At 53.5% G+C, this 25,046-nt stretch overlaps 6 protein-coding genes across 6 annotated transcripts; 4 read left to right on the forward strand and 2 right to left on the reverse strand.

Moving 5' to 3' along the window:
- The first annotated feature begins 1,381 nt into the window (after positions 1–1,381).
- Positions 1,382–4,026, forward strand: BDP55DRAFT_648843 (histidyl-tRNA synthetase). Its single transcript, XM_060573876.1, has 8 exons — positions 1,382–1,566; positions 1,626–1,804; positions 1,892–2,016; positions 2,133–2,290; positions 2,354–3,040; positions 3,097–3,151; positions 3,236–3,406; positions 3,496–4,026. The coding sequence occupies exons 2-8, from the start codon at positions 1,753–1,755 to the stop codon at positions 3,964–3,966; spliced, it is 1,719 nt and encodes a 572-aa protein (XP_060434588.1). The 5' UTR covers positions 1,382–1,566; positions 1,626–1,752; the 3' UTR covers positions 3,967–4,026.
- A 1,897-nt stretch (positions 4,027–5,923) lies between these two features.
- BDP55DRAFT_627580 (uncharacterized protein) lies at positions 5,924–6,409 on the reverse strand (the record flags this gene model as incomplete). Its single annotated transcript, XM_060571779.1, has 1 exon — positions 5,924–6,409. One exon carries the CDS (start codon positions 6,407–6,409, stop codon positions 5,924–5,926), a length of 486 nt encoding a protein of 161 aa, XP_060434589.1.
- A 3,388-nt stretch (positions 6,410–9,797) lies between these two features.
- On the forward strand, positions 9,798–11,046 carry BDP55DRAFT_724478 (uncharacterized protein; the record flags this gene model as incomplete). The annotated part of the gene is made up of 2 exons (XM_060578897.1): positions 9,798–10,133; positions 10,186–11,046. The coding sequence occupies 2 exons, from the start codon at positions 9,798–9,800 to the stop codon at positions 11,044–11,046; spliced, it is 1,197 nt and encodes a 398-aa protein (XP_060434590.1).
- Positions 11,047–12,165: 1,119 nt separating this feature from the next.
- Positions 12,166–14,113, reverse strand: BDP55DRAFT_648853 (kinase-like domain-containing protein). The gene is made up of 5 exons (XM_060573877.1): positions 13,889–14,113; positions 13,625–13,832; positions 13,407–13,563; positions 12,968–13,353; positions 12,166–12,913 (listed from the first exon to the last, which is right to left on the reverse strand). Exons 1-5 carry the CDS (start codon positions 14,095–14,097, stop codon positions 12,521–12,523), a joined length of 1,353 nt encoding a protein of 450 aa, XP_060434591.1. The 5' UTR covers positions 14,098–14,113; the 3' UTR covers positions 12,166–12,520.
- A 2,361-nt stretch (positions 14,114–16,474) lies between these two features.
- BDP55DRAFT_648859 (ubiquitin-conjugating enzyme/RWD-like protein) lies at positions 16,475–17,578 on the forward strand. The gene is made up of 2 exons (XM_060573878.1): positions 16,475–16,966; positions 17,030–17,578. Exons 1-2 carry the CDS (start codon positions 16,879–16,881, stop codon positions 17,296–17,298), a joined length of 357 nt encoding a protein of 118 aa, XP_060434592.1. The 5' UTR covers positions 16,475–16,878; the 3' UTR covers positions 17,299–17,578.
- Positions 17,579–18,102: 524 nt separating this feature from the next.
- BDP55DRAFT_690665 (Sec1-like protein) lies at positions 18,103–24,667 on the forward strand (the record flags this gene model as incomplete). Its single annotated transcript, XM_060576888.1, has 8 exons — positions 18,103–18,180; positions 18,241–18,436; positions 18,628–20,214; positions 20,277–20,380; positions 20,578–20,764; positions 21,318–21,534; positions 21,631–22,765; positions 22,796–24,667. 8 exons carry the CDS (start codon positions 18,103–18,105, stop codon positions 24,665–24,667), a joined length of 5,376 nt encoding a protein of 1,791 aa, XP_060434593.1.
- Between the last annotated feature and the right edge of the window lie 379 nt (positions 24,668–25,046).

Here is a 25,046-nt window from a genome sequence, read left to right on the forward strand (position 1 = left end):
CTGGGTAACAACCAACGAGGCCGTCCTGATTGCGAAATTCGGTACTTACAAGAACAAGCGTGTCCAGCTGTGTCTAACAGTCAACCTGGTCTGCAGCCTATCAGCGTTCACGTCGTAAAGGGCTCAAAGAGGCTAGCGTTTCCTTGGTTTTGGCACTGGCCGACGTTCTCATCGTTTGGCAGCGTCGTCCCACTTTTTAGCGCTGGGCGACTGTTTTACGATATTTACGGGCCGTGCATCTTCACACATCACCATGCCATCGAAACTTGGCCATCTGCATTTCATTTTTCGGCGAATGACTGACAAGAGGGGCATTGTCATTGTCAATCAACTCAAATTCGCGGAATCCTTCGTTTGCGCTCACTCCCAGTGAACTGTCCGATTGAACAGGTGGCGCTTTGCTCACGCCACAACCTTCGTCATCCCAGACACTTGCTATACATATTCTTCATCTTCATACCATTGCGGAGTTTCTGCCTACTGCTGCCTGCTGGAAGCCAAACTCCGACTGTCTGGCATTGGGGTCAATTGTCATTGGACTGTGCCGGTGCCATGGTCCGCTGGAGTTTTCTCTCACTTACGGCAGTACAGGGCAGTCAGTGACAGTCTAGCCAGTCCCTTATCATGTCATCGCAAAACGGGGCATCATCGGATTCGGATTCTAGGTAGGAACCCGACCGCAACAATAGTGCTTCCGCGGCACCTCTCCGCTTAACGAAAGCGACAAAGGACTACCGGCCCGGAAGATGTTCCATGTTCCTAAAACAACCTCCTTGGACAGTAGTAACATGTTAAGATTAAAGATAGAGTTGAAGTTTGCAATCCGGAGGCTCACCGGGTGTTGCATCTTGCCTTGCACCAATTATGGTAGAGGAACTAATTCTAGTTACCATTTCCCAGCCCTGAGTGGGTTGCACACCCGTGGCCAGATCTCACCCTGTGACCAGCTGTCATAAACTTGCAATTTGATGATTATTATGGCCGTACTCAAAAACCAGTTAGATTTTCGAGCTGGATCAACACTTCTGTTGCGACGGCCGGCAGATTACTCCAACCTATCTTAATCCTGCTGGAGGGACCAGGGGCGATATAACTGTAGAGCGCCTGGTTGTAAAGTACGAAAACCGCGCGTGGTCAACCAGAGCCTAGGTCACTACGAGGATGTTATTGGTCTTTCGATTATTATAGATAGTCTTGGAGTCTACCACGCGGCGCGGGCTGTAGAAAAGCTCGATGTGTTGCTCCTGGTGACTTACCAGCAACAGTAAAGCCAGCCTCGTCGTCGGAGCAGGGATCTGCCACCTCCCACACGGTACGTCATTGGATGGCGCAAAGGGGGTGCACCCCCGTCGAGTCACAGCCTTGCAGCCATTTTTCGACCTCACAAACCCCGTCCCTCCCCCAAAAACCCGTCGCAAGTGCATACGGCCCCTCCAAAGCTTGCGATTGAGTCACCTACCCAACCAAGTTTACCCGGCGCCGCTTTTTTTGTCCCTTTTGAAGTCGGTACCCCCTTCTGCGCAACAAGCGCCCGAGATCTCGGAAGCCAGGTGAATGCAGATCCAGGTGAAGATTTTCTCGAGGTCCGCCCGACCGGCCTACCGACTGACTTTTCTTTCTCCAAGCCCAATTACATCCCCTCTTTTGCCTAGAACTAGCATCAGGCCCAGCAGTAGCAGCCGCGTGCTCCATACCACGTCGAAGTCGTCGTCTCGTAACCAAAGCGATAGCCCAGATCAACAACTGCCCAACATGGCGCCGAAATCAAAGTTTGAGCTCAAGACCCCAAAGGGCACCAAGGATTGTCAGTCCATATTTTACTCTTTGCGACCCGCGGAGACGACATCGTACGACGGACGCGCCGGGGACTAACACAATGTTTGCTTCAAAGGGTTCGGCAAGGACATGCTCATCCGTGAGAAGATTTTCTCGCAGCTGAAGGGCGTCTTCCAGAAGCACGGCGGAATGGAGCTTGATACCCCCGTTTTCGAGTTGAAGGAGATTCTGTCAGGCAAAGTACGACATATTCCTGTGTTTACCCCTCCCCCCACCTTGCGAGAACCCCGCGATCCACTTCGGGTCCTCAACTCAATAACAAGACACAAGATGCTGACCAACACCCTCCTCCATAGTACGGCGAAGACTCGAAGCTCATATACGACCTGGCTGATCAGGGTGGTGAGATTACCTCCCTGCGATACGATTTGACCGTCCCCTTTGCGAGATGGCTTGCCATGAACAAGGATATCCAGAGCGTCAAGCGCTACCACATCTCAAAGGTCTACCGCCGGTACGACTTACTACACCTTCTTCCTACGATATACTCGGCGGCTAGCTGACATACTCCTTACAGTGACCAGCCTGCCATGAACAAGGGCCGCATGCGCGAGTTCTACCAGTGCGATTTCGACATCGCCGGTACCTACGACTCCATGATCCCCGACGCCGAGATCATCAAAATCGTCGTCGAAGTCTTTGAGGGCCTGGGCTGGAACGGAAACTACACCATCAAGCTCAACCACCGTAAGATCCTCGACGGCATCTTTGAGGTCTGCGGCGTCCCCGAGGACAAGATCCGGACGATATCCTCGGCCGTCGACAAGCTCGATAAGCTCCCCTGGGCCGACGTGCGCAAGGAGATGACAGAGGAGAAGGGCCTGGACGGCGAGGTGGCCGACAGGATCGGCGAGTGGGTTGTCCAGAAGGGCAAGCAGGACCTGCTCCGGAAACTGCAGCGCGACGACAAGCTCGCCGCCAACGCCTCGATGAAGGCCGGCATGGCCGACCTCGAGCTCCTCTTCAACTACCTGGAAGCCTTTGGCGCCCTCGACAGAGTATCGTTCGACCTCTCCCTCGCCCGTGGCCTGGATTACTACACCGGTCTCATCTACGAGGTCGTGACAGAAGGTTCCGCACCGGCCGCTACGCCTGACACGGACGGCAAGACGGCGAAACCCAAGAAGAAGAGCAAGAGCAAGGACGACGATGACCGTTCCGACGACCCCAGCGTCGGTGTCGGCAGTGTCGCAGCCGGAGGACGGTAAGGAAGAAAGAAACCTAGGTCACAGTTCTCAGGCCGCTAACAATGGGTGGCAGCTATGACAACCTCGTGGGTATGTTCTCTGGCAAGACGCAAATTCCGTGCGTTGGTGTAAGTGTCTCCCCTTCCTCGTCAGAGCGCAAAGAGCGCGAAGAAGGAAAAAGTGAACGCGTGGAATACTGATAGGTAGTCTAGGTCTCCTTTGGCATCGAGAGAATCTTTAGCATTACCAAGGCTCGGATGCAGGCCGAGAGCGAGGCACCGCAAAGTACGGTTGACGTCTTTGTCATGTCCCTGGGCTCCAAGGCCGGTCTGGTCAAGGAGAGAATGGAAGTCTGCTCGAAGCTGTGGGACGCCGGCATCAAGGTAAGACCACTCATCCCATGCTCTATGCAGAGGGCCTCGACTCGAGCCCCAGAGAAGGTAATTTTCGCTGACAATCTTTCTTTGTCTAGGCCGAGTTCCTCTACAAGGTCAAGCCCAAACTGCCCCCGCAGTTCAAGGCAGCCGAGTCCAACGCGACCCCCTTCGCCATCATCCTCGGCGACGACGAGGTCCAAAAGGGTGTCGTCCGCATCAAGGAGCTGGGCCTGCCCGAGGGCCACCCCCAAAAGGACGGCGAGCTCGTCGACATGGCCTCGCTGGTGCCCGAGGTGCAGAAGCGCCTGTCGCGGAAGCGCGAGCTCGATAACCTCGCCACGCGGGCCGAGGGCCTGCGCGTCGTGGGCGGCATGAAGGGCGAGGACATCAAGTCCACCACGTCGGCAACGGAAAAGGAGAAGAAGGAGGAAACTGTCGTCGAGACGCCTGCTGCTGGTGCTGCTGCCGAGGCGCCTGTCGCTGCTGTCTCGGAAGGAGAGAAGCCCGCGGAGGCGGCGACGACGGAGGCTACGGACGAGAGCAAGCCTGCAGCACCGAGCGCATAGAGTGCGGTGGTGATGAAGATTTTTAGAAGCAGAAGCACAAAAAAGCAATTGAAAATAGAAACGGCCATCTACTGCTAGGTGGGCGATGATTTGCACTCATTACCTCGAGCTATCTATCCATCTACCTACTCCAAGCTCGAATTGTGATCCTCTGGTCGCGCAGTCTTAGAAGCCACACTATGTAAACCATAACCTATCCGCGGTCAGCGGTTCTAATATCTCACGATCGCACCTATATCAGGTAATAGCGCATAGCAGCAAGCCAGATCGACAGGTCAGAATTTAGAAACCCCCTCCCCGTCAAGTTTATCGTTACAGGTTTGGCGTGGATCACTTCCCAAACCACCACGTGTGGGGGGAGAAGAGAGAAACAACGAGTGGCGTAAGTAGGAACGGTAGATAGTCAGAACAGTGACCGTCTTTCCACTATGTTACCTCACAAAGGAAACGCGAGAGCTCAAAACAGAAGCCCCTAGCGGGTTGCAACGGCGGGATTGTCAGGCACCCGCCGCACGCAAGAAAAGCTTGGTTCCGTCGCACCATGGATGATCTAGTGCCGAACTCAATGCGCGCAGGGACTTGTTCGTGAACTTGGTCGACTAGTCTTAGTCTACCAAGCTATTCGTGTGTTGTTCGATCAGCTTCGAGCTCGAGAAATCGGATGGCCTACTGTAAGAAAGCACATCTTTCTTGGCAGCTTCGTTGATCATCTACTGGTAGACAACCCCGGATATCTATACTGTCCAAAATTAGTGTATCCGTAGGGGCAAGAGAGAGAAGATCCGGGCACTCCGGGGTCGGCAGGGTATGAAGAGAAAACGCCCGCGAGGCGAGACTGAGGTCATTCGCAGATACTCGCGGTCAAATGAGCCGTTTCAATACCGAAGTGGACGTCCCGACTCCCGTCTTCTTTCGCCTTCTCTTTCTCTGTTATTCAATTTGACCCGCGCTGGTCGATCTACCCCTCACGACCGGCCCTGGAGCCTGGACTTGACGATAAGTAGTCGGGTGGGGTTCCAAGGAATCCAATGCGCACAACCCCGCCGACATCGTGATAGGGCGAGCAGGGCTCGAGTCAAAGTTGACAGGGCCTCAGATCAGAGCCTGTCCAGAGGTGACAGGGTCAGAGAGGAGCCTGGGAAAAGCTTTGCGGAACGCCGACAAAGAGAACTTGAGCGCATTTGCTGCAGACGAAGAATGGATCGAAAGCTGCACGAATCGGTCGATTGACGGTTGGGAACTGGCACTTGTGGTGTGGTTTCCGTCCGCTACTGCAGGAGGGACCGGGCCTAGGTGCAGCACAACGTTCGTCTGAATTTTTTTTTAAAGTATTTTACTTTTTTTTGGAAGAAATTCGTGCCTGTCCGTTGCGCATGGCTGGTTGTTCCATGGCCATCCCGCGAGTTGGGGTTCCTGCCATAGTATCAATCACAAGGAACATGTGGCGAGTGTTACACTTTGTCAGTCATACTCTGAGAGACTTACTCACCTAAGTTGTGCCCATAGCTTGTTGCATTGCATTCGGCTTCAAACGCCACCTACACAAAACCTGGCTGGCTTCGACAAGTCGTCAAACTTGGAAATGCGAATCAGCCTACTGTTTGATCTTGCGGTGAGAAGGAGAAGTGTGCAAGCACGGACGTCCATTGTGCAGCAGCAACACGATTGCAACCGTGATAAGGGATTGGAGGTGCATGCCGTCTGGAGTCCATGGAGATCTGTGCGGATGTGCACAACGTGGTGGTGATGGGGAGGAGGAATTGGGGGAGCCCAACAGCCTATAGGCGAGCGGGGGAGATGGAAATGTTTCGTTTCAGTCCCAATTTTTGATGGTTCCGAGTCCGTGAGGCAACGCTGAGGCCTCGTCCTTGGGATCAAGTTTGCACCTAGGCACACGACCGTCGTTTTCTGGGGTCTGGCTCGCCCCTGAAATCACAGCTACGAGAACGAGCACGAGCTACGCAGATGGATCGTATGCGCCGCGTCGAATTTGTTCAGGAGAACGACGCGAGGTGATAGATGCCGAGACACCTGAGGGCTTGAGCTTGGTTGATGCGGCGAGTTGACCCATTTGTATTGCTTTTCCTTGCCCGCATCGTCCATTTCCTCTGCGCTGGCACTTCGTGTTTGCTTTTCTCTCAAAGTCCCGGTAGCGGTGGAAGAAGTTTTCTGCCACTTCCATTCCTCTCGTTATTGTGGTCTGGACGGGCATCAATGCCATCGTGGAAATGAGAAGCAGTGGTGGTAGTCCGGCAGCTTGACTATTCCATGGAATATTCTGCCCACTGAAAGACCCTCGACGATGAACTGGAGCGAGGGACCATGGCGCTGGCACATGTGCCCGACGTGGATATCCGTACGGAGCACCGTATATTGAGGTTACCACGTTATTGGGACGGACGGGCGCTGCTGCTGGCGGACCGCGGCAGGGCACCAGGGGCATATTGCGGTATATGTCGGCGGAGATTCATTCGCTGGCGTGTCATATTGCATGCTTTTCTGCATTACTCGAGTGCCGGCCCTGAACAGGTGAAGGAGACCCAAGTGCACAAGGAGTGGGAGAGGAAGATCGTAGGCTAGCCAGGTTCTGGGACCACAGTTCCCAGAGAACGGTTCGAAAGTCGAAATCCATGAGGAGTGGTGCAGGGTCGCACCTGCGCGTTATGAACGTGGGAGTGGGTGTGATGCTGTCACTTGTCATGAACCTGGGCAGGAAGAGGAGTTCTTGAGAACAAGGCGGGCCAAAACATCGCGTTGCTTGTGGACATGATGTTCAATGAGGTGCAATGAGAAGCGGCAGAGGCGAGAGGAGGTTACGAGGATGGCGACAGGGGAGGCAGGGGGGGAAAGAAGCGTGGAAAATGACAGCAACCCGAGGAAGGGAACGACGATGGAGATCTGATGCAGGGGATGGTGCCTTCCGTGGAGCATATTGGAGCCTCTTGCCCTCTTTGAGACTTGCAACACTTGGTACGTATTCATACGGATAGTGGAGGTCTTGGAGGGAAAGACCCGCCGTTCGGTTGTCGGTTCGTGGCTTCCGGTGCAGGGCAGCAGGTCGCCTAGTCACCAGTCACCCACACCCAGGAAAGGAAGGCAGGCACGACGGGAAGTCCCTGGCTGTGCAGGTACGTCTCGACTCCCACTTCCCAATTCCCAAATCCCAGGGCGAGGGCAATGAGGCTCCCCTCCTCTTTCATCTCGTCACCCCTCAACTATCCCAGCAAGACTCCAACATCAAACACGGCGAATCGACGACCAACCGGGGAACTGGAAATCAAACTGCAAATGGAAGGTCTGGAAGGTCCACGGCCAAATTAACCCGTTGCCAGTTGGTTGATTGCCTTCTCCCCTGGTGGATTCGGGTTTGATGGCCGTTAGTTTTCTGCTTTGCTCCTCCGAAGAGAAAGTGAGAGGGAAGGTATTACCAGGTTGTACTCACCTCTCCTCGGGTTGCTTTCTTTTTCATTTTCCCTTTCGAGCAAGGGTTTCGTGTGTCTTCCAACCGTCTTGCATCATACTCCACCACACAGCTGGTCAGCCGTCAAGAAGCTGCGCTATGTGCAAGAATCTTCCCTTCAAACTCGACGTTTGGACTTCCGGTTCGTTGCTACTCAAGTGTCGAACTCTCTTCCTTACTGACGAGACACAGACGGCGTTTCTCCAATGTGTCGTGAGCCGTGACTCGGAGTCTAGAGTCTTAATCAGCATCGCCTCCCTTCGCAAATGACATCTAATAGTCGACCGGCGTGCGAATCATCTCCGTCCATCCCGTGCAATCCACAACGGGACTGCGCATCGCCCGTCTCCCCCATAAATCCCTGCTTCACCATCGCAGCTAATTACTTATCGCGTGTAGAACACGCTACGACCCTCTCGGGATGCAATTAATAGCTCCAGGTACGGGCACTTCTGCTTCACACGCACAAGAGCCACAAACTTCGATGGCTTCGACCGCCCCGTCTTCGTCTTCGACCTTTTCCCTCGTAGGCCCATACGGATATCTAGCGTGTCCGGTCTACGGGCTAACGGACTAGGGCGCTGCTGTGAGGTGGGAACTATTCGCACCTTGCAGATTGCACAGGGCGACCTTCTCACAACTCTACCCGAGCAACCCAAGCCATCTCAAGCCATCTCAAGCCATCCCACGCACCAAGCAACGCCTCGCAGCTCATAGCGTATCCACGCGAGGGCCGAGAGGACCATTTATGATTTGCTAATTCGTGCCCCAAGGTACGCGGGCTGCGCAGCACAACGCGTAGCCAGGTACGCAAACTGCTATGGGCAGAGTTGCATTTGTACGCAAGAGACTCGCATTGAGGGTGGGTTCAACACCATGGGCAGCACCAACGACGAGCAGGGTTAGAGGCAAGGGTCGACAGGAAAATCCACGCCGGTGCCAGGGGAACACACCACAGCGAGATGGAGCTCGATATGCAGGTCCTCCAAGGAGACGAGAAAATCTCATTGCGCAGGCCACACACGCCTGAAGCTTGTTCCCCCTTTCTCCCTAGTCCAACGTCGATGCGCAAACACCCTGCCCAGGCCCCAATCCAAACTCGAAAAGTGCTCGAGCTCTGCTCTGCCAGACTGCGTACGGTATTCGTACGGATCCCCAAATCAAGTGCTTGAGGGGTCCCGAAATCACCTCCCCTGGATGCAATCCATGACTCCATGAGGTACTTGAACACGGCCCATCCCCCCCAGGCCCAAAGGGTCTCTGCTCTTGGTTTTCGAGAACTTTTCCTGTGATCGATCCCCAGCCTCTTCCGTCGGTTCTTCTTGTGTTTCTCGTCTCGTCTCGGCTGCCCACCTAGTACTGCCTTGGTCTACGGATACACTCTGTACCATCAGCCTCAACTGACAGCTTCCTCAAGCAGCCTTTTCTACTTGAGATTTCCCAGCTTCCCATCAGTGGCCACTTCGTCATTAATCCAGATCCCTCCGCTGTCTCACCTTGTGTACCTTGTCTCGGTCTTCACTGCTCAGCCGCCACGCTCACTACCTAGCAACCACATACAAATCCTATCATTGATCTTCAATTCGATTGGCGCTGCCCTGTTCCTGTCTCTTCGACCTTCAGCTCATCTCAACTCCAGCCTCATACAGTCTACTTTCCCGTTTTCGACAGATCACGAGCATAATCGAATCATTGACTGTACTACGTACGACGACCTAGATCTACAACACCTCGACGACTGTTACTTGGGCACGTCATTGTTTCCCAGTTCGTCCTAATAATCTTGCAAACCCGAAAGTTCACCCGCAACCAACTTCCGTCGTGGGAACATCTAGACGTCTGAAAAGCCCAACATTCCTGTCGCAACTTCTGACACAAACCCTGGACGAAGATCATTTGGGTGCTAAGGTCAACCGTCGACCTGCACGCGACTTGCACGAAAGTTCAGACGACTTGAGACTGTTCCCGAGTCCCGGTACAACGCCTGTTACGCATTTCGGGGTAACCTAACCCGCTTACACCCAAATCATCACCTCGGGCTTTTTCGAACACGCCCGGCCTCTTCATCTCTCGTCTGCCGCTCTCGACTTTGCTGAGCCAACTCTGCATCTCTTCGATACCTTGACCTCAGCATAGGTGATAAGTGTCACGAACACTATTGCCTGGTCCAACAACGCCGCGGCTTCCCATTGGCGCTTGGAATCCATCCCACGCTATCGACTTTACGAGTAGACCTTGGCCCGAATCTCACCCAGCCATTGGTCTCATATCGGACGAAAAGGTGGCGAGCTGAGTTAGCCGTCCTCCATCACTCAGCCAACCTAGTATCGCGAACTCACCCTACACGCGCAAATACCTTAAATCCATCACGATGGGCGGTTTAATACCTCTCCTCCTTAAGCCCGTTGCCGCCGGCTCCCGTAGCAGCGTCGTTTTTCCTATCAACAGAGCAGCATCGCCCAGCGCCCCCAGCAGTACGCCACAACCTGCGGCAACATCACCAATCATGGCTACCAGTTCAGTCGGACCTCCCAAGGCGCGAGTGCACAAACGGTCCGCATCGCAGCCGGCACCGCTCCCCGTCCTGCCCTATACCTCTGCTGAATGGAGCAAGGCTGTCTCTGAGGTCAAGCGTCAGTATCTCAACCGCAAGTACCGACCGTGCTCCTTGCGCTGTTGCGAGATCCTAGACAATATTAAGGAATCTGTAAGTCGCATTCATCTGAAGTGGCTTGAGCCTGTATTAATCGAGACAATAGGCAAACGTGGAGCCGGCATATCTCATCTATCTTCACTTTTACGCCGCTAGCTCCTTTGACATGCTCTCCCGGCCTTTGCAATGCGCCTCGCCTTATCGGACACGGCTTCTCCAACAAGCTCGTGAGCACTACACGCGAGCCTCTGAACTGAGCAAGGCGGCGGATGAGACCATGGCTCGCTCATCAAGGCCATCCTCAGCGGCAACCTCGAGCATGCATTCGCCTTCGAGCTCTACTTCATCCTCGCGGACATGGACGAATTCGACCGCCTTCTCATCACCCACGCCGTCTGTGTGTTCCGTTGAGGACGCCATGAACAAACTTGCCGCGACCCAGCCCCCACCAAAGAAACGCGTCACCTTCTGCGACGTCCCCGAAGAACCTTTCATTCGTCCCGATTCCCCAACTCTCGGCTTCGATGACTTCCTCTGTGCCCCAGCGCAGCCCGAGCCGCCGCGCTACCTCCCCGTCCTCCAAGAAGAGCCCGAGCCCGCGGACGAACCCGAGGAGCAGGTTGTAAAACCAGCAACACCCGAACCCCTGAACGAAGACTGCGACGCCTTTGACTTCCTCCAAGAGCGCTCCATCCACCGCTACTGCGGCTTGCTCTCCAGCTTGCGCTCGCAGATCGCCGTTCACATTTCCAACGTCGAGGAGCAGCTCGCGGCACCCCGTCAAAGTGATACGGGACGCCACTCGCTCCCTGCCAGGGCGGCGACCCCGGAGCTCAGCGATGACCTGCGTAACCTCGATATCAAAGCCCGTATCGAGCGTCTGCGCCAAAACAACTGGCAACGACGTCGCTTCGATATCAGTCGCTATGAGGCGCTTCGCGAGAGCGTCCTCGCCGAGTTGGAATGAATCGTCGCTACCAGATAATCGATCTGTCGTTTTCTACGGTGTTCACATTTTTACATCGTTTCCAGTCTCAAATGATACCACCGGCCTCCGGTCTCTCTTTCTTATATTGTACCATGATTTGGAGCAATCTCGTCGATTTCTTCCACGGCGAAACAAAAAGCATCTAGGGGGAAGGTCCCATCCCTCGTTCGGCAGCATCTCAGGGCAGGATGGCGCACTCACTGGTGGTCTTGCTCTTTTTTCCAAGTTTCTCGATATACCTTGTACAAGCACAACAACGACTCGTTACGAAACCTAAACCATACAATTAGTATTAGTAGTAGTAGTTTTAGAGCAAGGGACGGCACAGGGGCGACGGGTCTACTGTAGACTCCCTCCCGTCCTCCCCGACTTCAAGTAGCAGCAATGCCCAAATAGCAAAGTTACATCTTGATAACCTTTGTCGTCCCGCATCCAAAGTGTTCCATGTGTCATCCCTGATCAACTATGCTGTCTCTAACTTCTAAAGCCTAGAGATCGGAGGGTAAGGGAGACATAATCAGGCAGGGAGGGGTAAGAGCAAACGAGCCTAATATAGCAGTAATACTATCTATCGACCTCCTCGCTTGCTAGCTAACTGTGGCTAGATGACTGGGTCCGGTCACGGTCAAAGTCGATGCAACAGATTACTACGACTAGAGATCCGAGTGAATACACTTGCTACAGAAGGGCTACTATCTGGGTATAGGATAAGAAATGCAAAAAAAAAAAAAAAAAAAAAGGAGTTCACTCGCAGGATGGGGCTACATCTCTTCGGTGCTCATGCTGAGATTCGAAACCCGAAACTTAGAAAGCCTGCCGTCGATCGAGTAGGCTGGAGGGCGGAAATCGATTATTGACCTGATACCATTCCACCATCCAACCCAGTTTGACCTGACCAACCGACACAGGAAGGCGCCTGCTGTGCTGGTGACAGGAACGGCGTTGGAGGAACCTATATGGGCCTCCTCCTGTGTGTTCACGTCGTGGAATACTCTGATGCTTCTAGCAGAGTCCCGGGTCTAGGCAGTGCCTGGCAGCTGTAACGCCATCAGCCGTGGACTTTCAAGTCCGAGGTTAACCAGGCTACTTCATCAAATAGTCAGATGCTGTGTGAAATGCTAGCAAGATGTACCAAGGTCGAGTAATGGTGTGCACGAAGAGATTCGATTCTGGAAGAAATGATGGGAGTTACTCAAAGTCATATCTGTCCCTGGCTTTTCTGTTCCCCCCGCCCGCTCCGGCAAAGCAACAACCATATCGCGCTCATCTAGCCATGTATCTTCGGCCTGAAACGAAATGAGTGCGCAACGAAAGGCAGTAACAACTTAAAAAACTTCAAAGCCGCTGCTGAGCCGTGATCAGTGGCCCGCTATATCATCCAACCCGTGTGGTATCATCTTCCCGAGTCCCGGCTGGCCCGCCCAGGTCACCAAACAGAGACGTTTGTCGCTTCTCAACCCTGAAAGCTGCGTCTTCTGTGCTCCTTCTCGGCATCCTCCTTCACCTTGAGCGTGTCCTGCTGCTGCTTCATCTCGCGGACCTTGGCAAGGACGACCTCACGGAAGATGGCGCCCTTGATCGTCTTGGAAAGGCTGCGCTTCTCGCCAGCGGCAACCTCGTGTGCGCCAACGTGCTTGGACTGGTCTGCGGCGCTGATAGCGTCGGCTGGGAAGTCCGAATCCTCTGTGTCTTCCTCTTGCGACTTGAGCATCTCGATTCTGTTGGCAAGCTTGACCATCTCGATGCCACGGCGAAGACGAGCCTTGGCCATGTAGGCCTTGATCTCGGGCAGCAAGTTGTGGTCGGTGGCATTCTCTCCGCTGAGCCACGGGTGGTGGAGGGCCTCCTGTTGGTGTTGTCAGTACTGATTTCTCGACTGCGGTGAACGTCTGGTACATACCTCACTCGACCAGCGCTTGACGGGCTCTGGTTGCAGAAGATGCAAAATGAAATCCTTTGCATCATCACTGACATCCTTCCAGTAACGCTCGTGGAAGACGACCTGGGCATTACTGCACTCGTCGATGAGATCCTGAAGGTTCTCTGAGCGGAAAGGAGAGTAACCGCAAAGCAGAGTGTATGTGATGACACCCATGGACCACATATCTACCGGCTTGCCATGGCCCTTCTTCAGCATGACCTCAGGGGCTGCGTATCCGAAAGAACCGGCCATTGTTGTGAGGACTTCGTCTTTGCGGTCGAGCATCTTTGCAATACCGAAGTCGGCCAAGACGAGATCGGACTCGGGTTCCCTGGTCAGGTACAGCAGGTTCTCGGGCTTCAAATCTGGTCTACTTGTTAGAGAGGCAAGAGCGCTCATGTTATAAATGTAAACTTGCCTCTATGTACGACGTTGTTCTGGTGCAGGTAGTTGACGGCTTCGAGGACCTGCTTGATGGTTTGCGAAGCATCTTTCTCTGTGAACTTGCCCTGCTCGCAAATACGATCGAACAGCTCTCCGCCCGTAGCTAGTTCAGTGACGATGTAGTATTTGTCCTGCAAGAAAGCTATCAGCTTTGACAGTCCAGGCATGGCTCCGTAGCAGGATGTTACTCACACGCGACTCAAACCAGTCAACGAACTTGACAATGTGGGAGTGCTTGAGACGCTGGAGCATGTCCAGCTCATCGTAGACCATTCTCTCGTTGCCCTTCACATTCTTCTTGAGAATAATCTTGACGGCACACTTGCCAGTAGGACCGTCAGCCTCACGGACGATACCGTAGGTTCCAGCTCCGAGGGTGCGGCCGAAGCGGTATTTAGCCCTGTAAAGAGGACGTCAGGATATAATATTCAGATGTTGGTCTGGGATTGTTCGTACTTCTTATCGTAGCTCTCGGGTTGGCCCTGAAGCCTGCTGAGCATGTTGGAGACTATATGCGAGTGTGCGGTCAGCATTGATTGTGGATTGGGAGCAGTAAGACGAGAGAAATGTTGCGCGAGGCAGTCATGTTCGCAACAACGGAAGAACATGACAACGGCCTCGCAAGACCACAGAAGAACAGTATGATCCAACAACTTACAACTCATTTTTTTCGGGAGGGGTTATCGGTCGCAGCGAGTGTTGTGTGTGTGTGGAATAATCGGACAGACACAGCCTTGGGTGATGATGGGATCGAAACGAAGCGGGCGTCAGCGGTGGGAATGCAAACGACGTTTATGAGGGAGGGCTTGAGGCTGGCGTTAGGTCGGGAGTAGAAAAATCGAGCAGAAGAAGGCTCGACCCTGGACAGGACAGAGAAGCAGCGTTGCTGATGGAGACTTCCCAGGTAGACTGGACGGGATTCGGGAGGGGGGGTCGAGTCGGGGTGCTGATAGCTCTTGGTGCTTAGGTTGAAGGGGGGAAGGTGGGGTAAAGCGGGAAGTAAGAGCGCGAGAGGGTGCCTTTTAGGTGAGCTTCACAAGCAAGAGGCAGTCTTGGATACAAGCACCTTGTCAACGTAAGGTAGGTATATATGTAATGGGGGTACTCTACATCCCCATGCCAGAGGTAACGGCTCTTAAGGTAGATAAAGACATTTGGGGTCTTGGGCTGCGTCTATCTGTAGAGAGTAGGTACTAAGTCAAGGCTATGACACCTCCTGGAGGCAACCTAACCTTCAGGCTGTACAGCTCCAGCGTGTGCATAGAAAAACGAAAAAGGCGGTTCTACATGGCATCACAGGGAACAAGATTCAGGGGTCATGGCAGGCCGGAGTGAGCCTTGTGGGCTGGTAAGAATTGAAAAGGATGCTCAGCCGCAGAGAAATGAGGGGCAGGCCGCAGAAGAAGAGGGAGAGCACGGACATGGCCGTGAATGAGCGACGGCATCCACGAGCACTAACGATGACGGACAAGGGTCCTGGGAGGTCCTGGAGTGGATCGCCGTATCCTGAACGATCAAACGACTGGAGCATGGAGCAGTGGAGGCCACACTGAGGACGGAATGTGAGGATGAGGGAACCGGGAAAGTGTGGCTGAGGAGGAGGCCGCTCTTCAGCACTTGCTGTGCTGAGTCCTCCACCGGCACCCTCCACGCTGGCTGTGACAGGCATTGATTCTCACCTCCATGCTCCAACGCATTGGGTTTGCTGGGTCGTAAGGCTGGACCTCCGATTCGATCTGGTGGCAACGGCATCTTTAGACAAAGATGAACCCATTTCCTCGACCTTAAGTGGACGAGATATCCCGTATCTGGTACCCGATTGGCCGACAACCGCAGTGCCGATGGCTACCTCCTATAAACATCATCCTCAATTCATAGGTGAACCGATGCTCAGTAATGTCTGCCTTGGTCTATAGTCTAGATGTAGATATCAAACCCCCCTCGCATGGTTAGCAAAGCTTTATTGGTCAACTGACAATGACAGGCTGAGTGTTTGAGTCTGCCTGGGTAATGCAACGGATTTCACGACAGGGAATAATTCAGACTGAGGGAAGTTTGACGACTGGAAACAGTCCAGTGCATCAGATACGGCAACCTATGCATTTGACCTTCCAGAAGAAAAGTGATATTTGGCTGACTTAGCCGCCATACCCCCAGAGATTGCGTGTGACACATGAATGCAGGCCGCGTCTGAAAGTACATGTTTTGGGTGCGATTAACATCCATCATTGCAGAGCATAGTTGTCTTTCTACTTCGTACATATATTCCTAAAAAATAGAAAGATTGATAATGACAGAGATCTGACCAGGTACCTTACGCGAGGCCATGCCAGGCTGTTGATGATAAGACCACACGATGAATGCAAGGTATACCTTTGCTAAGGTACCTTAGGTAGGCTGTCCCTCGCGTTCTTGTTCTTCAAAGAGGTAAAGCTTTTTGGGTTGTCACTGGCATCAAGTAAAGTGGACCCGCCGGGCCTGCGACCGGGTTACAGCACGCGCATTCGCATCGGTCTAAGATGCATTGAGCCGCCGCCAATCCTCCCCTACGGCGTCATTTGCACCTTGAAAGTCTTAGGTAAGGCGTTCCAGCTTTCCAGGTTGCTCACTTTCCCTCCCGTCTCTCTCTCCAACAATCCCGTCCACATGGCCTGAAGGTACTTTCTATCCGTACGCCGTACAGTCAACAAGAAAGCGCCTCAGTGCTACGTGCTACGTAAGGAGCCAAGTGCCACCGTCCACGCCTGTAACTCGTGGACCATCTCCAACACGCCCGCGTGTCTCGACATTGTTAGACCAACCAAGCTACTGAGGTTGCTGCGCATTTGCCTCTCTCACTCTCATTGTTGTGCACGTCTTGTCTTCCCGTCCTTGTTGATTTGCATCCGGCTTTCTTTCTATACCCCCAGGTTTAGAACTTCAGACCCTGGAAGTTGGCTTCCGGATCGGCTGCTTCCCACATTCCTAGACAACTTTTGGCTGCTGTTCTCGGCAGGAACCACCAATTCGTGGGGTCCTCCTCTCTGGGCAGCCCCTCCAAGCGACCAACAAGCCCCTCAGCAAGCCGGAAGCCGCAACCTGCCTGCCTTGCCTGGGTTGCTTCTCGAGCCGCCGACTGACATCTCCTCCTGCGCTCAACCTTTCCCTTTTCCTTCCGTCGAGCCTTCTTCGCCTGGGCTTCATCCTTCTCCAGGCCACTTGATTGCGCTTCAAAATGGCTTCCAGCTTTGCTTCCAAGCGGCTGGCCAAAGAGTTGTCCAAGGTTCGTTACTTCGCATCCAGCTCGCTACCTCACCCTGTCCCGTGATCGAACCATTTGCACATTGTCGCATTGTGCGCTCTCGCGCTCGCGCTTGTGTTATGAACATTTCTAACTCTCACAGCTCAACTCTGGCCTGCCCCCCGGTATCGAACTCATTTCGGCCGACAACTTCGAAGAATGGATCATGGACATCAAAGTCTTGGACGACAACCCGCTATACAAAGACCAGGTTTACAGGCTGAAATTCAAGTTCTCGCAACAATATCCCATAGGTACGCCTCTCTACACATGCCAGCTACTCAGTACCTCCCCAAGTAACATGATCCGGTCTATAGAACCCCCAGAGGTTACCTTCGTCAAGACCACCGAGCGACCGATTCCCATGCACCCTCATATCTACTCCAATGGCATCATCTGTCTCGATCTTCTTGGCAGTCAAGGCTGGAGTCCTGTACAGAACGTCGAGAGCGTCTGCATGAGCATACAGAGCATGTTAACAGGCAACGAAAAAAACGAGCGACCGGCGGGAGATGACGAGTTCGTTCGGAGCAATCGCTTGCGCCCTAGAGATATCGACTTCTACTATCACGATAACACCGTTTGAACAACACAAGACATTTGTGCGACAGGTTTGGGTATGGCGTTGTATCGGATTTCAGCATACAAATAGGGAATCCCAGTACAAGCAGAGTATTCAGGCGTTGATGCTCTGCTGAGGGGAAGAAGAAGAGGTGACCAACACGGTTCTTGGCCCTCTTCAGCTTTCGTGGAGCGAGATCTCGAAAAGGATCGGCCGGGAAAATTGTGTCACGAGCGGGATCGCAGCCTCTCCAGAGGACGGTATTTACACCCATGTTGATGGCGGTAGGATGAGCAGATTTACCTTTTTTTTTTTTTTTTTTTTTTTTTTTTGCCAAGTAAGGTATACATCCTAGGTGACGCCTACTGCGCATCATATCAGCAAGTAGACCGTATTTCAAAGCATTCATGCTGCAAGTGTGCAGGAAAAAGCCGTCGCGGCCAGCAATTGCGAAGTAGTGTCTCAAGAAACTGGAAACATTTCCAGGATGAGACATCCATCGATGGGATGCATGTAGCGCTGAGAGCGGGCCGGATACAGCGACTGACCCCCACTGATCCGGCATGGAATTCCCCGAGAGAGCACCTGCACTGTCGTACCTAAATCACCCTGGCGGCCTGGCCCCGCTGACGCAAATGCTCTCTGTGAGATGTCCCGTGCCGTAGCCAATCTAATCTCTCAACCCGATAGCTCCAAACGTCAGGCGCTTTGCTACCGCAGCTTTCCGTCACCTTTCCATCTACTTTACCCCGACCACGTCACCCCATCCAGCAGCGGTCAGTCTGCGCTCCACGAATACTCGAGTTTTAACTGTATGGAGAATTGAAGATGGCTCCTCGAGCTGGCTTCAGTACGGACCAGATAAAGGACAAAGCGCGCAAGGACCTCCTTTACCTGCTCGAGGCTGTAAGTAAGGCATTTCGAGCTTGCTGCTTGTCCTCCGTGAGTTAACCTCGGCGTATTCAGGTTCGCGGAAAGAAGAACCTCATTCTTGAGCGCAGCTTAGCAGGCCCGATCAGTACCATCGTCAAGGTCGCTACCCTACAGGAATACGGCGTAGACAAGTTCTTCTTCCTCGAGAACAAGAACGCCGACACCAGTCAGCGAAATGTCATCTTCATAGCACGCGGCGAGTGCGCTCGCCATGCGTCAGCCATAGCAGGTCAGCTCCTTTCACTATCCGAGTCCCATAACCTTTTACAGTTCCCATCGGGATTCTACGAAGACTACTGAGCTTGCTCGCGCATCCGTCATTTGCGGTCTGTTGGGATAGACATTGCATGATGGACATGCTTGTTGCGATCGATCTCCAAGCTGCTGCGTGAGCCGCACTTCATACTAACAACCTCTCAGAGCAAATCCGTCGTCTACAGCGAGAAAGCCAAACAGGTCATGAGTACCACATCTTCTGGGTTCCTCGACGGACACTCGTCTCGGACAAGTTGCTCGAGGAGGCTGGCGTCTTGGGCGATGTGAACATCTCTGAACTGCCTTTATACTTCTTTCCACTTGAGAAGGATCTTCTCTCCCTCGAGCTGGATGAATCTTTCCGCGACCTGTATCTCTCGAAAGACGTCACACCGTCATTCCTGCTCGCCAAGGCCCTGATGGAGATCCAACAGAACCACGGCTTGTTTCCCCGAATCATCGGCAAAGGCGATAACGCAAAACGAGTTGCCGAGCTTCTGGCACGAATGCGACAAGAGATACTTGCGGGCGAGGATGCGAACGAAACGAATCGAGGCGGCTTGACACCAAGCACACTTACCGAAAGTGTCATAATAATCGACCGCGAAGTGGACTTTGTCACCCCTCTGTTAACTCAACTGACCTACGAGGGACTCATCGACGAAGTATTCGGCATTCAGAACAACCAAGCCGAAGTTGATACAACAGTTGTTGGGGCGCCTTCTCAATCCTCAGCGACGAGCGCGCAAGCTAGGAAACGAAAAATTCAGCTGGATTCCTCTGACAAATTATATGAGCAACTTCGCGACACGAATTTCGCCATCGTCGGTAGCTTGCTGAACAAAGTCGCCCGCCGACTCCAGAATCTACAGAAAGACTATGAAGGAAGAAACAGCCACAAATCCATCGCCGAGCTCAAAGATTTTGTCAGTAAGCTGCCCGGATATCAAGCGGAGCAGCAAAGTCTGCGCATACACACGGGCTTGGCAGAGGAGGTCATGAAGTACACACGTACGGACCAATTCAAGGGTCTCTTGGAAGCGCAGCAGAATCTTGCTGCTGGCGCGGACCCTTCTTCACAATTCGAAGCAATTGAGGAACTAATCGCTCGCGATACACCGCTACCGGAAGTACTGAGGCTGCTTTGCATTTACTCATGCATTTCAGGCGGCATCAAACCGAAGGAATTCGACCAGTTCCGACGGCTTATCCTTGAGGGCTACGGCTATCAACACATCCTCACTCTAAACAACCTCGAGAAGCTCCAATTGTTCTTGTCACGCTCTTCTCCATTGGCGGAAATGATCCCGATGACTGGTTCTGGTGGCAACACAACAGGGACAAAGACGAATTATACGTATCTCCGCAAACTTCTGCGTCTCATCGTCGACGAAGTTCAGGAAGACGATCCAAACGATATCGCATATGTATACAGCGGGTATGCACCCCTGTCGATTCGTCTCGTTCAATGTGTGCTCCAAAAGCAGTATCTGCTCAAGGTCACCAGAGGAAATGGTGTGAGTGGTGCGACCGGAGGGTCCGCAGCACAGGGCTGGCACGGGTTCGACGAAGCTGTAAAGCACGTCCGCGGGCAGACATTCTACGAGCTGCAAAAGGGCGAAGAGAAGGCCGTCAAAGCTCGCGCACTGCTGTCGGGAGGTACAGAGAAGCAAACAGTATTCGTGGTGTTCGTCGGAGGCATAACATTCACCGAAATCGCTGCTTTGCGGTTCATTGCAAAGCAGGAAGAAGGTATTTGCCCTTGTTTGTCCCATCTCGTAAAGCATTGCCAAACTGACCGACGTCAAACGTAGCCCGGAGAAACATCGTCATCTGCACGACATCGATCATTAGCGGAGACCGAATGATGGATGCTGCGATTGAGAAGGATTCGTTTGCAAGAGATAATGTTAAGCCAGTGAGCCCAACTGCATGAGGGTCTGGGGTAGAAGACTTGGTAGGGCCGAGAGACGGGAACGCCATATTCGGCATTTGAAAGATACGACCAACATACAGATAATAAGCTTCTCATAAAGAAGCGTTTTCAAATTAGAAGTAGGCATCATTGCCCGTCATGTCAATACTTGTTGCTGAACGGCAGTCTGGCCTCTCGAGTCAGTGCCTTCCCACAGTGGTGTCGCCGGTTTTGGCTCGGGCCTGCAGTCAGCCCGCACAGCACTGTCCAGCGTCGGGTGGCTTGCCAGTGACCGGAGCGCAGGCCCATCACGTGACCCACCTTTTTTGTCTCGAACGCTGGAGCTCCTCATGTCCAATGCCGAACCTAGCGATTTCAACGGGTCATGTATCTGACGACTTCCCTTAATGTCCTGATTACTATTGTTTCCTCGACATAGTTGTCTGAAACAATAGACTGAGTTGTTTGCGACTCAACGGGTGCTTTCTGAGTATACCGCGACTTGACCTGCATCGGGACGGTTCATTCAACCACCGAAGACGGGACAGTGCCCTGCAGCCGGGGCAAGTGGCGTCTCCGCAGTCAAAAGGTAGGTACATCCGCATCTGCCTCGTCTTATATCGACTGCTACAAGTTTGAGAACTCAAATCAGCTGACAAGTCTTACACAGTGAGACTATCCAGGTTCACCTGAGATATCGTAATATGTTATCGACTTGGGACTAATCCCGCCATATAACACCCTGGTCGGGATTCAGACTGAGCAGATTTCATCACCGACCATCCGCCTCCACCAACATATATCCTTCATTGATCCCCGAGTCCAATTCGGTTCAACGGCTGAAATATGAGAAGCAGTCCGAGGTCCCGGGTTAAGCAGGAACCAGGGTTTGGGAAGGGATCATTGATGGATTTTGCGGATCGGAACTCACGTATATCAGACTTCACGCCTTCCAGGGCCAGTGCGATGCTAAGTCGGATATCGACCTCACATCTATCAGATTCGACGACACCAACACCGTCAAGTCGAATCTCGTCAGAAGCAGTTTCAGAAATTGCACCAGAAATCGTTGTGTGGACAGAAGACATGGACATGGACCTGGATGACTCAAGCCAGGATGAGGCGGGACATCTCTCCGGCCCAATATCGGAAGCTGAGTAGGTAATACCCTACGGCGCGTTCAAAGTGATATATTGGCTTTGTAGGATAAGTTTTGGGAGACTCGCGATCAGGTTTAGCTGACCATTAATCAGTTCACCAATAGCCGAAGACGCGGCTGCTCCGTTAGAGACCCTCCGCATCCAGTCATACGATACCCCTCACGAATCTTTCGAGTCTCCGATGACCAACTTATCTGATCACGATCAGTCTGAGCTTTCATCGGTACCATCGTCAGTGTCTAGTAAGGCAACGACCCCTGTAGACCTAGACGGGCATACGGAACTGTCTATACCATCGGCAGAGACCCCTCCGATACGCGAGGCATTACGGCAGACCTTCGATGTAAAGCCGAAATCATCCATACCCTCGAATCTCTCAAGCTTTGAATATGCAAGGCAATGCATAGAAGCAGCCGAGTCATCGAGACTAAACCCGTATGCGCTGCACCAGGAAGAATATCAGATGCTGCGACAGCACATCAGCCATGTTCAAGTCACCACGTATCTAAATATCAGAAACGGCATACTCCGGCTCTGGTATAATAATCCACGTGTTGCAGTGACAAGGAATGAAGCGGTCGGCTGCGCTGGTGCCAGATGGGTTGACGTCGCAAGCATATGTTACGATTGGCTGCTACGACGTGGCTACGTCAACTTTGGTTGTGTAGAGTTCCCAGCGACGAGCGATCGATCCGAAGAGGACGTAGAAGAAGAAGTCCCACTCAACAAGAAGAAGATTGTGATTATCGGTGCTGGTATGTCAGGCTTGGGCTGCGCCAGACATTTGGACGGCTTGATACGGCAGTACGAGGATCGTTTCCGGGCGCTCGGAGAACCAGTACCTGAGATTGTGGTGCTAGAGGGGCGCGGGCGAGTGGGTGGAAGGGTCTACTCAAGGGAGTTCAAAACGAAACCGACATTACCCTTGCCCGACTTTGACGGGACACGATTCACCGCCGAAATGGGCGGGATGATCATCACTGGCTTCGAACGCGGCAACCCGATGAACGTTCTCGTGCGTGCGCAATTGTGCCTCCCATACCGTGCCCTGAGATCGGAAACGACAATTTACGATTCTAATGGCAAGCCGGTGGACTTTGTGAGGGACCAGCTCGTAGAAAGGCTCTACAATGACTGTTTGGATCGTGTCAGCGAATACAAGTTCAAGTCACAGCCCACTAAGCTCATCGAAGGCAACCGAGACTTGATCGACGATGCGCGAGATGCTGTGAGTGACGGCCACCGAACAATTCACCAGGCCGAGGAAGCGGTGGCGGCTCTCCCACATGCACCGTCCGTTTCGCAGCAAAACGTTCCGGAACGAGTAAACTTGGTGCCGGTCTCGTCAGATAAGCTTACTGGCCGCGTCCATACTCAACCTGGCACTCCAGGTGTTCTCAAGGCCACTGAGAAAGCCCAGACAATGGGGTGGACGTTGAAGACCGGCTTGGCAAATGACGCCAATATTGATCTAAACGAAGCCGTGGCTTTGCCAACGGCGACGCTGGGTTCGGTGATGGACGAGGCCGTTCTCCAATATCGCAGTATTGTGGATCTGACTGCCCAAGATCACCGTCTCATCAACTGGCACGTCGCGAACCTGGAATACAGCAACGCTACAAATCTCCATAATCTCAGTCTTGGTGGCTGGGACATTGATGCTGGCAATGAGTGGGAAGGTAAGCACACCATGATTGTTGGTGGCTACCAGAGCGTTCCCCGAGGTCTCATGTACTGCCCTACGCCTCTCGACGTCCGCTCGAAATCTGCTGTCAAGAAGATCACCTATCAGCCACAGAACAAAGGGCGTGCCTCGGTTGAGTGCGAGGACGGGACATCAATTGATGCAGACTACGTCGTATCGACGATACCTCTAGGGGTTCTGAAGCACGGTAATGTGGCATTCGACCCGCCATTGCCCGAGTGGAAGACGGAAGCAGTCACTCGTATAGGATACGGAGTACTCAACAAGCTCGTGCTCGTCTACGAGCAACCATTCTGGGATACGCAAAGGCACATATTTGGCGTTTTGCGAGACGCTGCGAACCGCCATAGCCTGAACCAAAGCGACTACGGCCCTTCACGAGGTCGCTTGTTCCAGTGGTTCAACGTCACGCAGACCACAGGTATTCCGTGCCTGGTGGCCCTTATGGCCGGCGACGCCGGGTTCGATACGGAGCACAGCAGCAACGAGGACCTCATCGCCGAGGCGACAGAGGTCCTGCGCAGCGTCTTCGGTCCCAGCGTGCCTTTTCCCGCCGAATCGGTCGTCACTCGCTGGGCCTCGGACAGGTTCGCCAGAGGAAGCTACTCCTCAGCCGGACCGGAGATGCACCCGAACGACTACGACGCCATGGCGCGCCCCATCGGCAATCTCTTCTTCGCTGGTGAGCACACGATCGGCACCCACCCGGCCACCGTCCACGGAGCCTACCTTTCGGGACTACGCGCCGCGTCAGAGGTTCTCGAGTCGATGCTCGGCCCGATCGAGGTGCTGACACCCCTCGTCCGACGGAAAGGAAACAACAACGTGTCCAATAAGCGGAAAGAGATGGAAGGCCCTAGGGACCCGGAACAAGCCCGCCTGGAAGCCTACGAGCTCTCCGCCTGGGAACACACCAGATCCAAAATCGGCGAGCGGCCCCTTCGCCCGGCCAAGGTAGCCGCCAACGCCTACCTCCTCTACAGCCGAGCCTTTTTCGAGGTCGCGCGCACGCGGTGCGAGGAGGAGCGAGCGGCGCACGCGGCCAGCGGCAACGGCAAGAAGAAGACTGCGCCGAACGAGGTGCGCGTCATGACGTCCAAGATGTGGCGGGCCGCCTCCGTGGAGGAGAGGAAGCCTTTCGAAGACGAGGCCGCCGCGCAGAAGACGGCGTACGCCGAGGCCATGAAGCAGTATGAGGAAACGTCGGCGCGGTGGGATAAGGAGTACGTTGAGACCATGGGCGCGTATCATCGGGAGCATCCGTACGTGCCTCTCCAGCAGAACGGACAGAACGGAGGAGGAAGCAGCAGCGGTAATAGTTATAGTGCTGCTACGGCGCGGCAGCGGGAGATAAGTGCGCAAAAGTACCGCAGGACTAAGCATATCAGCTACGCCGAAAGTGACGGCAGCGAGATGGAGTTTTGACGGTTGTTCTTTTTACTCGACGAGGCGCGGTGAGATGAAGGGGGTGTTTGATTTCTTACCATGGGGTTTCTATACATGGGGGTTTGGGCCGTTTCTTGTTCTACTATAAACGGTTTGCATGACTGGCAAGCAAGGGTGCATTCGAGGGGGGGGACTGTGGTGGCGGATGTCTGTTGTCTTTCTGCTTCATGTTTAATGTGGCGTCGAGGAGTTCTGCATACCCCCATACATGTCATATTTGCTCTTGTTGAAACTTGAAGAGGTTGTCATAGAACCGACTTCTTCGAGTTCCGCACAGTAATTACTGTAGCTTCCGCACATAAAGCATTCGAACAAAGTGTATACAGCAATGGCAAACGTTGTATCAACGGCACAGATT

The sequence above is a fragment of the Colletotrichum godetiae genome, assembly GCF_030913485.1.
Source record: "Colletotrichum godetiae strain CBS 193.32 chromosome Unknown BDP55scaffold_5, whole genome shotgun sequence".
NCBI lineage: Eukaryota > Fungi > Ascomycota > Sordariomycetes > Glomerellales > Glomerellaceae > Colletotrichum > Colletotrichum godetiae.

Bases quoted from the DNA above. Each gene is read 5' to 3' on its own strand.
- BDP55DRAFT_648843 (XM_060573876.1), top strand. From the start codon at position 1,753: ATGGCGCCGAAATCAAAGTTTGAGCTCAAGACCCCAAAGGGCACCAAG. The intron at 1,805-1,891 runs GTCAGTCCATAT...TTTGCTTCAAAG, and splicing joins CCCAAAGGGCACCAAGGATT to GGTTCGGCAAGGACATGCTC. The intron at 3,407-3,495 runs GTAAGACCACTC...TTCTTTGTCTAG, and splicing joins TGTGGGACGCCGGCATCAAG to GCCGAGTTCCTCTACAAGGT.
- BDP55DRAFT_648853 (XM_060573877.1), bottom strand. From the start codon at position 14,097: ATGAGTTGTAAGTTGTTGGATCATACTGTTCTTCTGTGGTCTTGCGAG. The intron at 13,833-13,888 runs GTACGAACAATC...TCCTCTTTACAG, and splicing joins CCCGAGAGCTACGATAAGAA to GGCTAAATACCGCTTCGGCC. The intron at 13,354-13,406 runs GCAAGTTTACAT...CAAGTAGACCAG, and splicing joins GAACAACGTCGTACATAGAG to ATTTGAAGCCCGAGAACCTG.
- BDP55DRAFT_648859 (XM_060573878.1), top strand. From the start codon at position 16,879: ATGGACATCAAAGTCTTGGACGACAACCCGCTATACAAAGACCAGGTT. The intron at 16,967-17,029 runs GTACGCCTCTCT...TCCGGTCTATAG, and splicing joins CTCGCAACAATATCCCATAG to AACCCCCAGAGGTTACCTTC.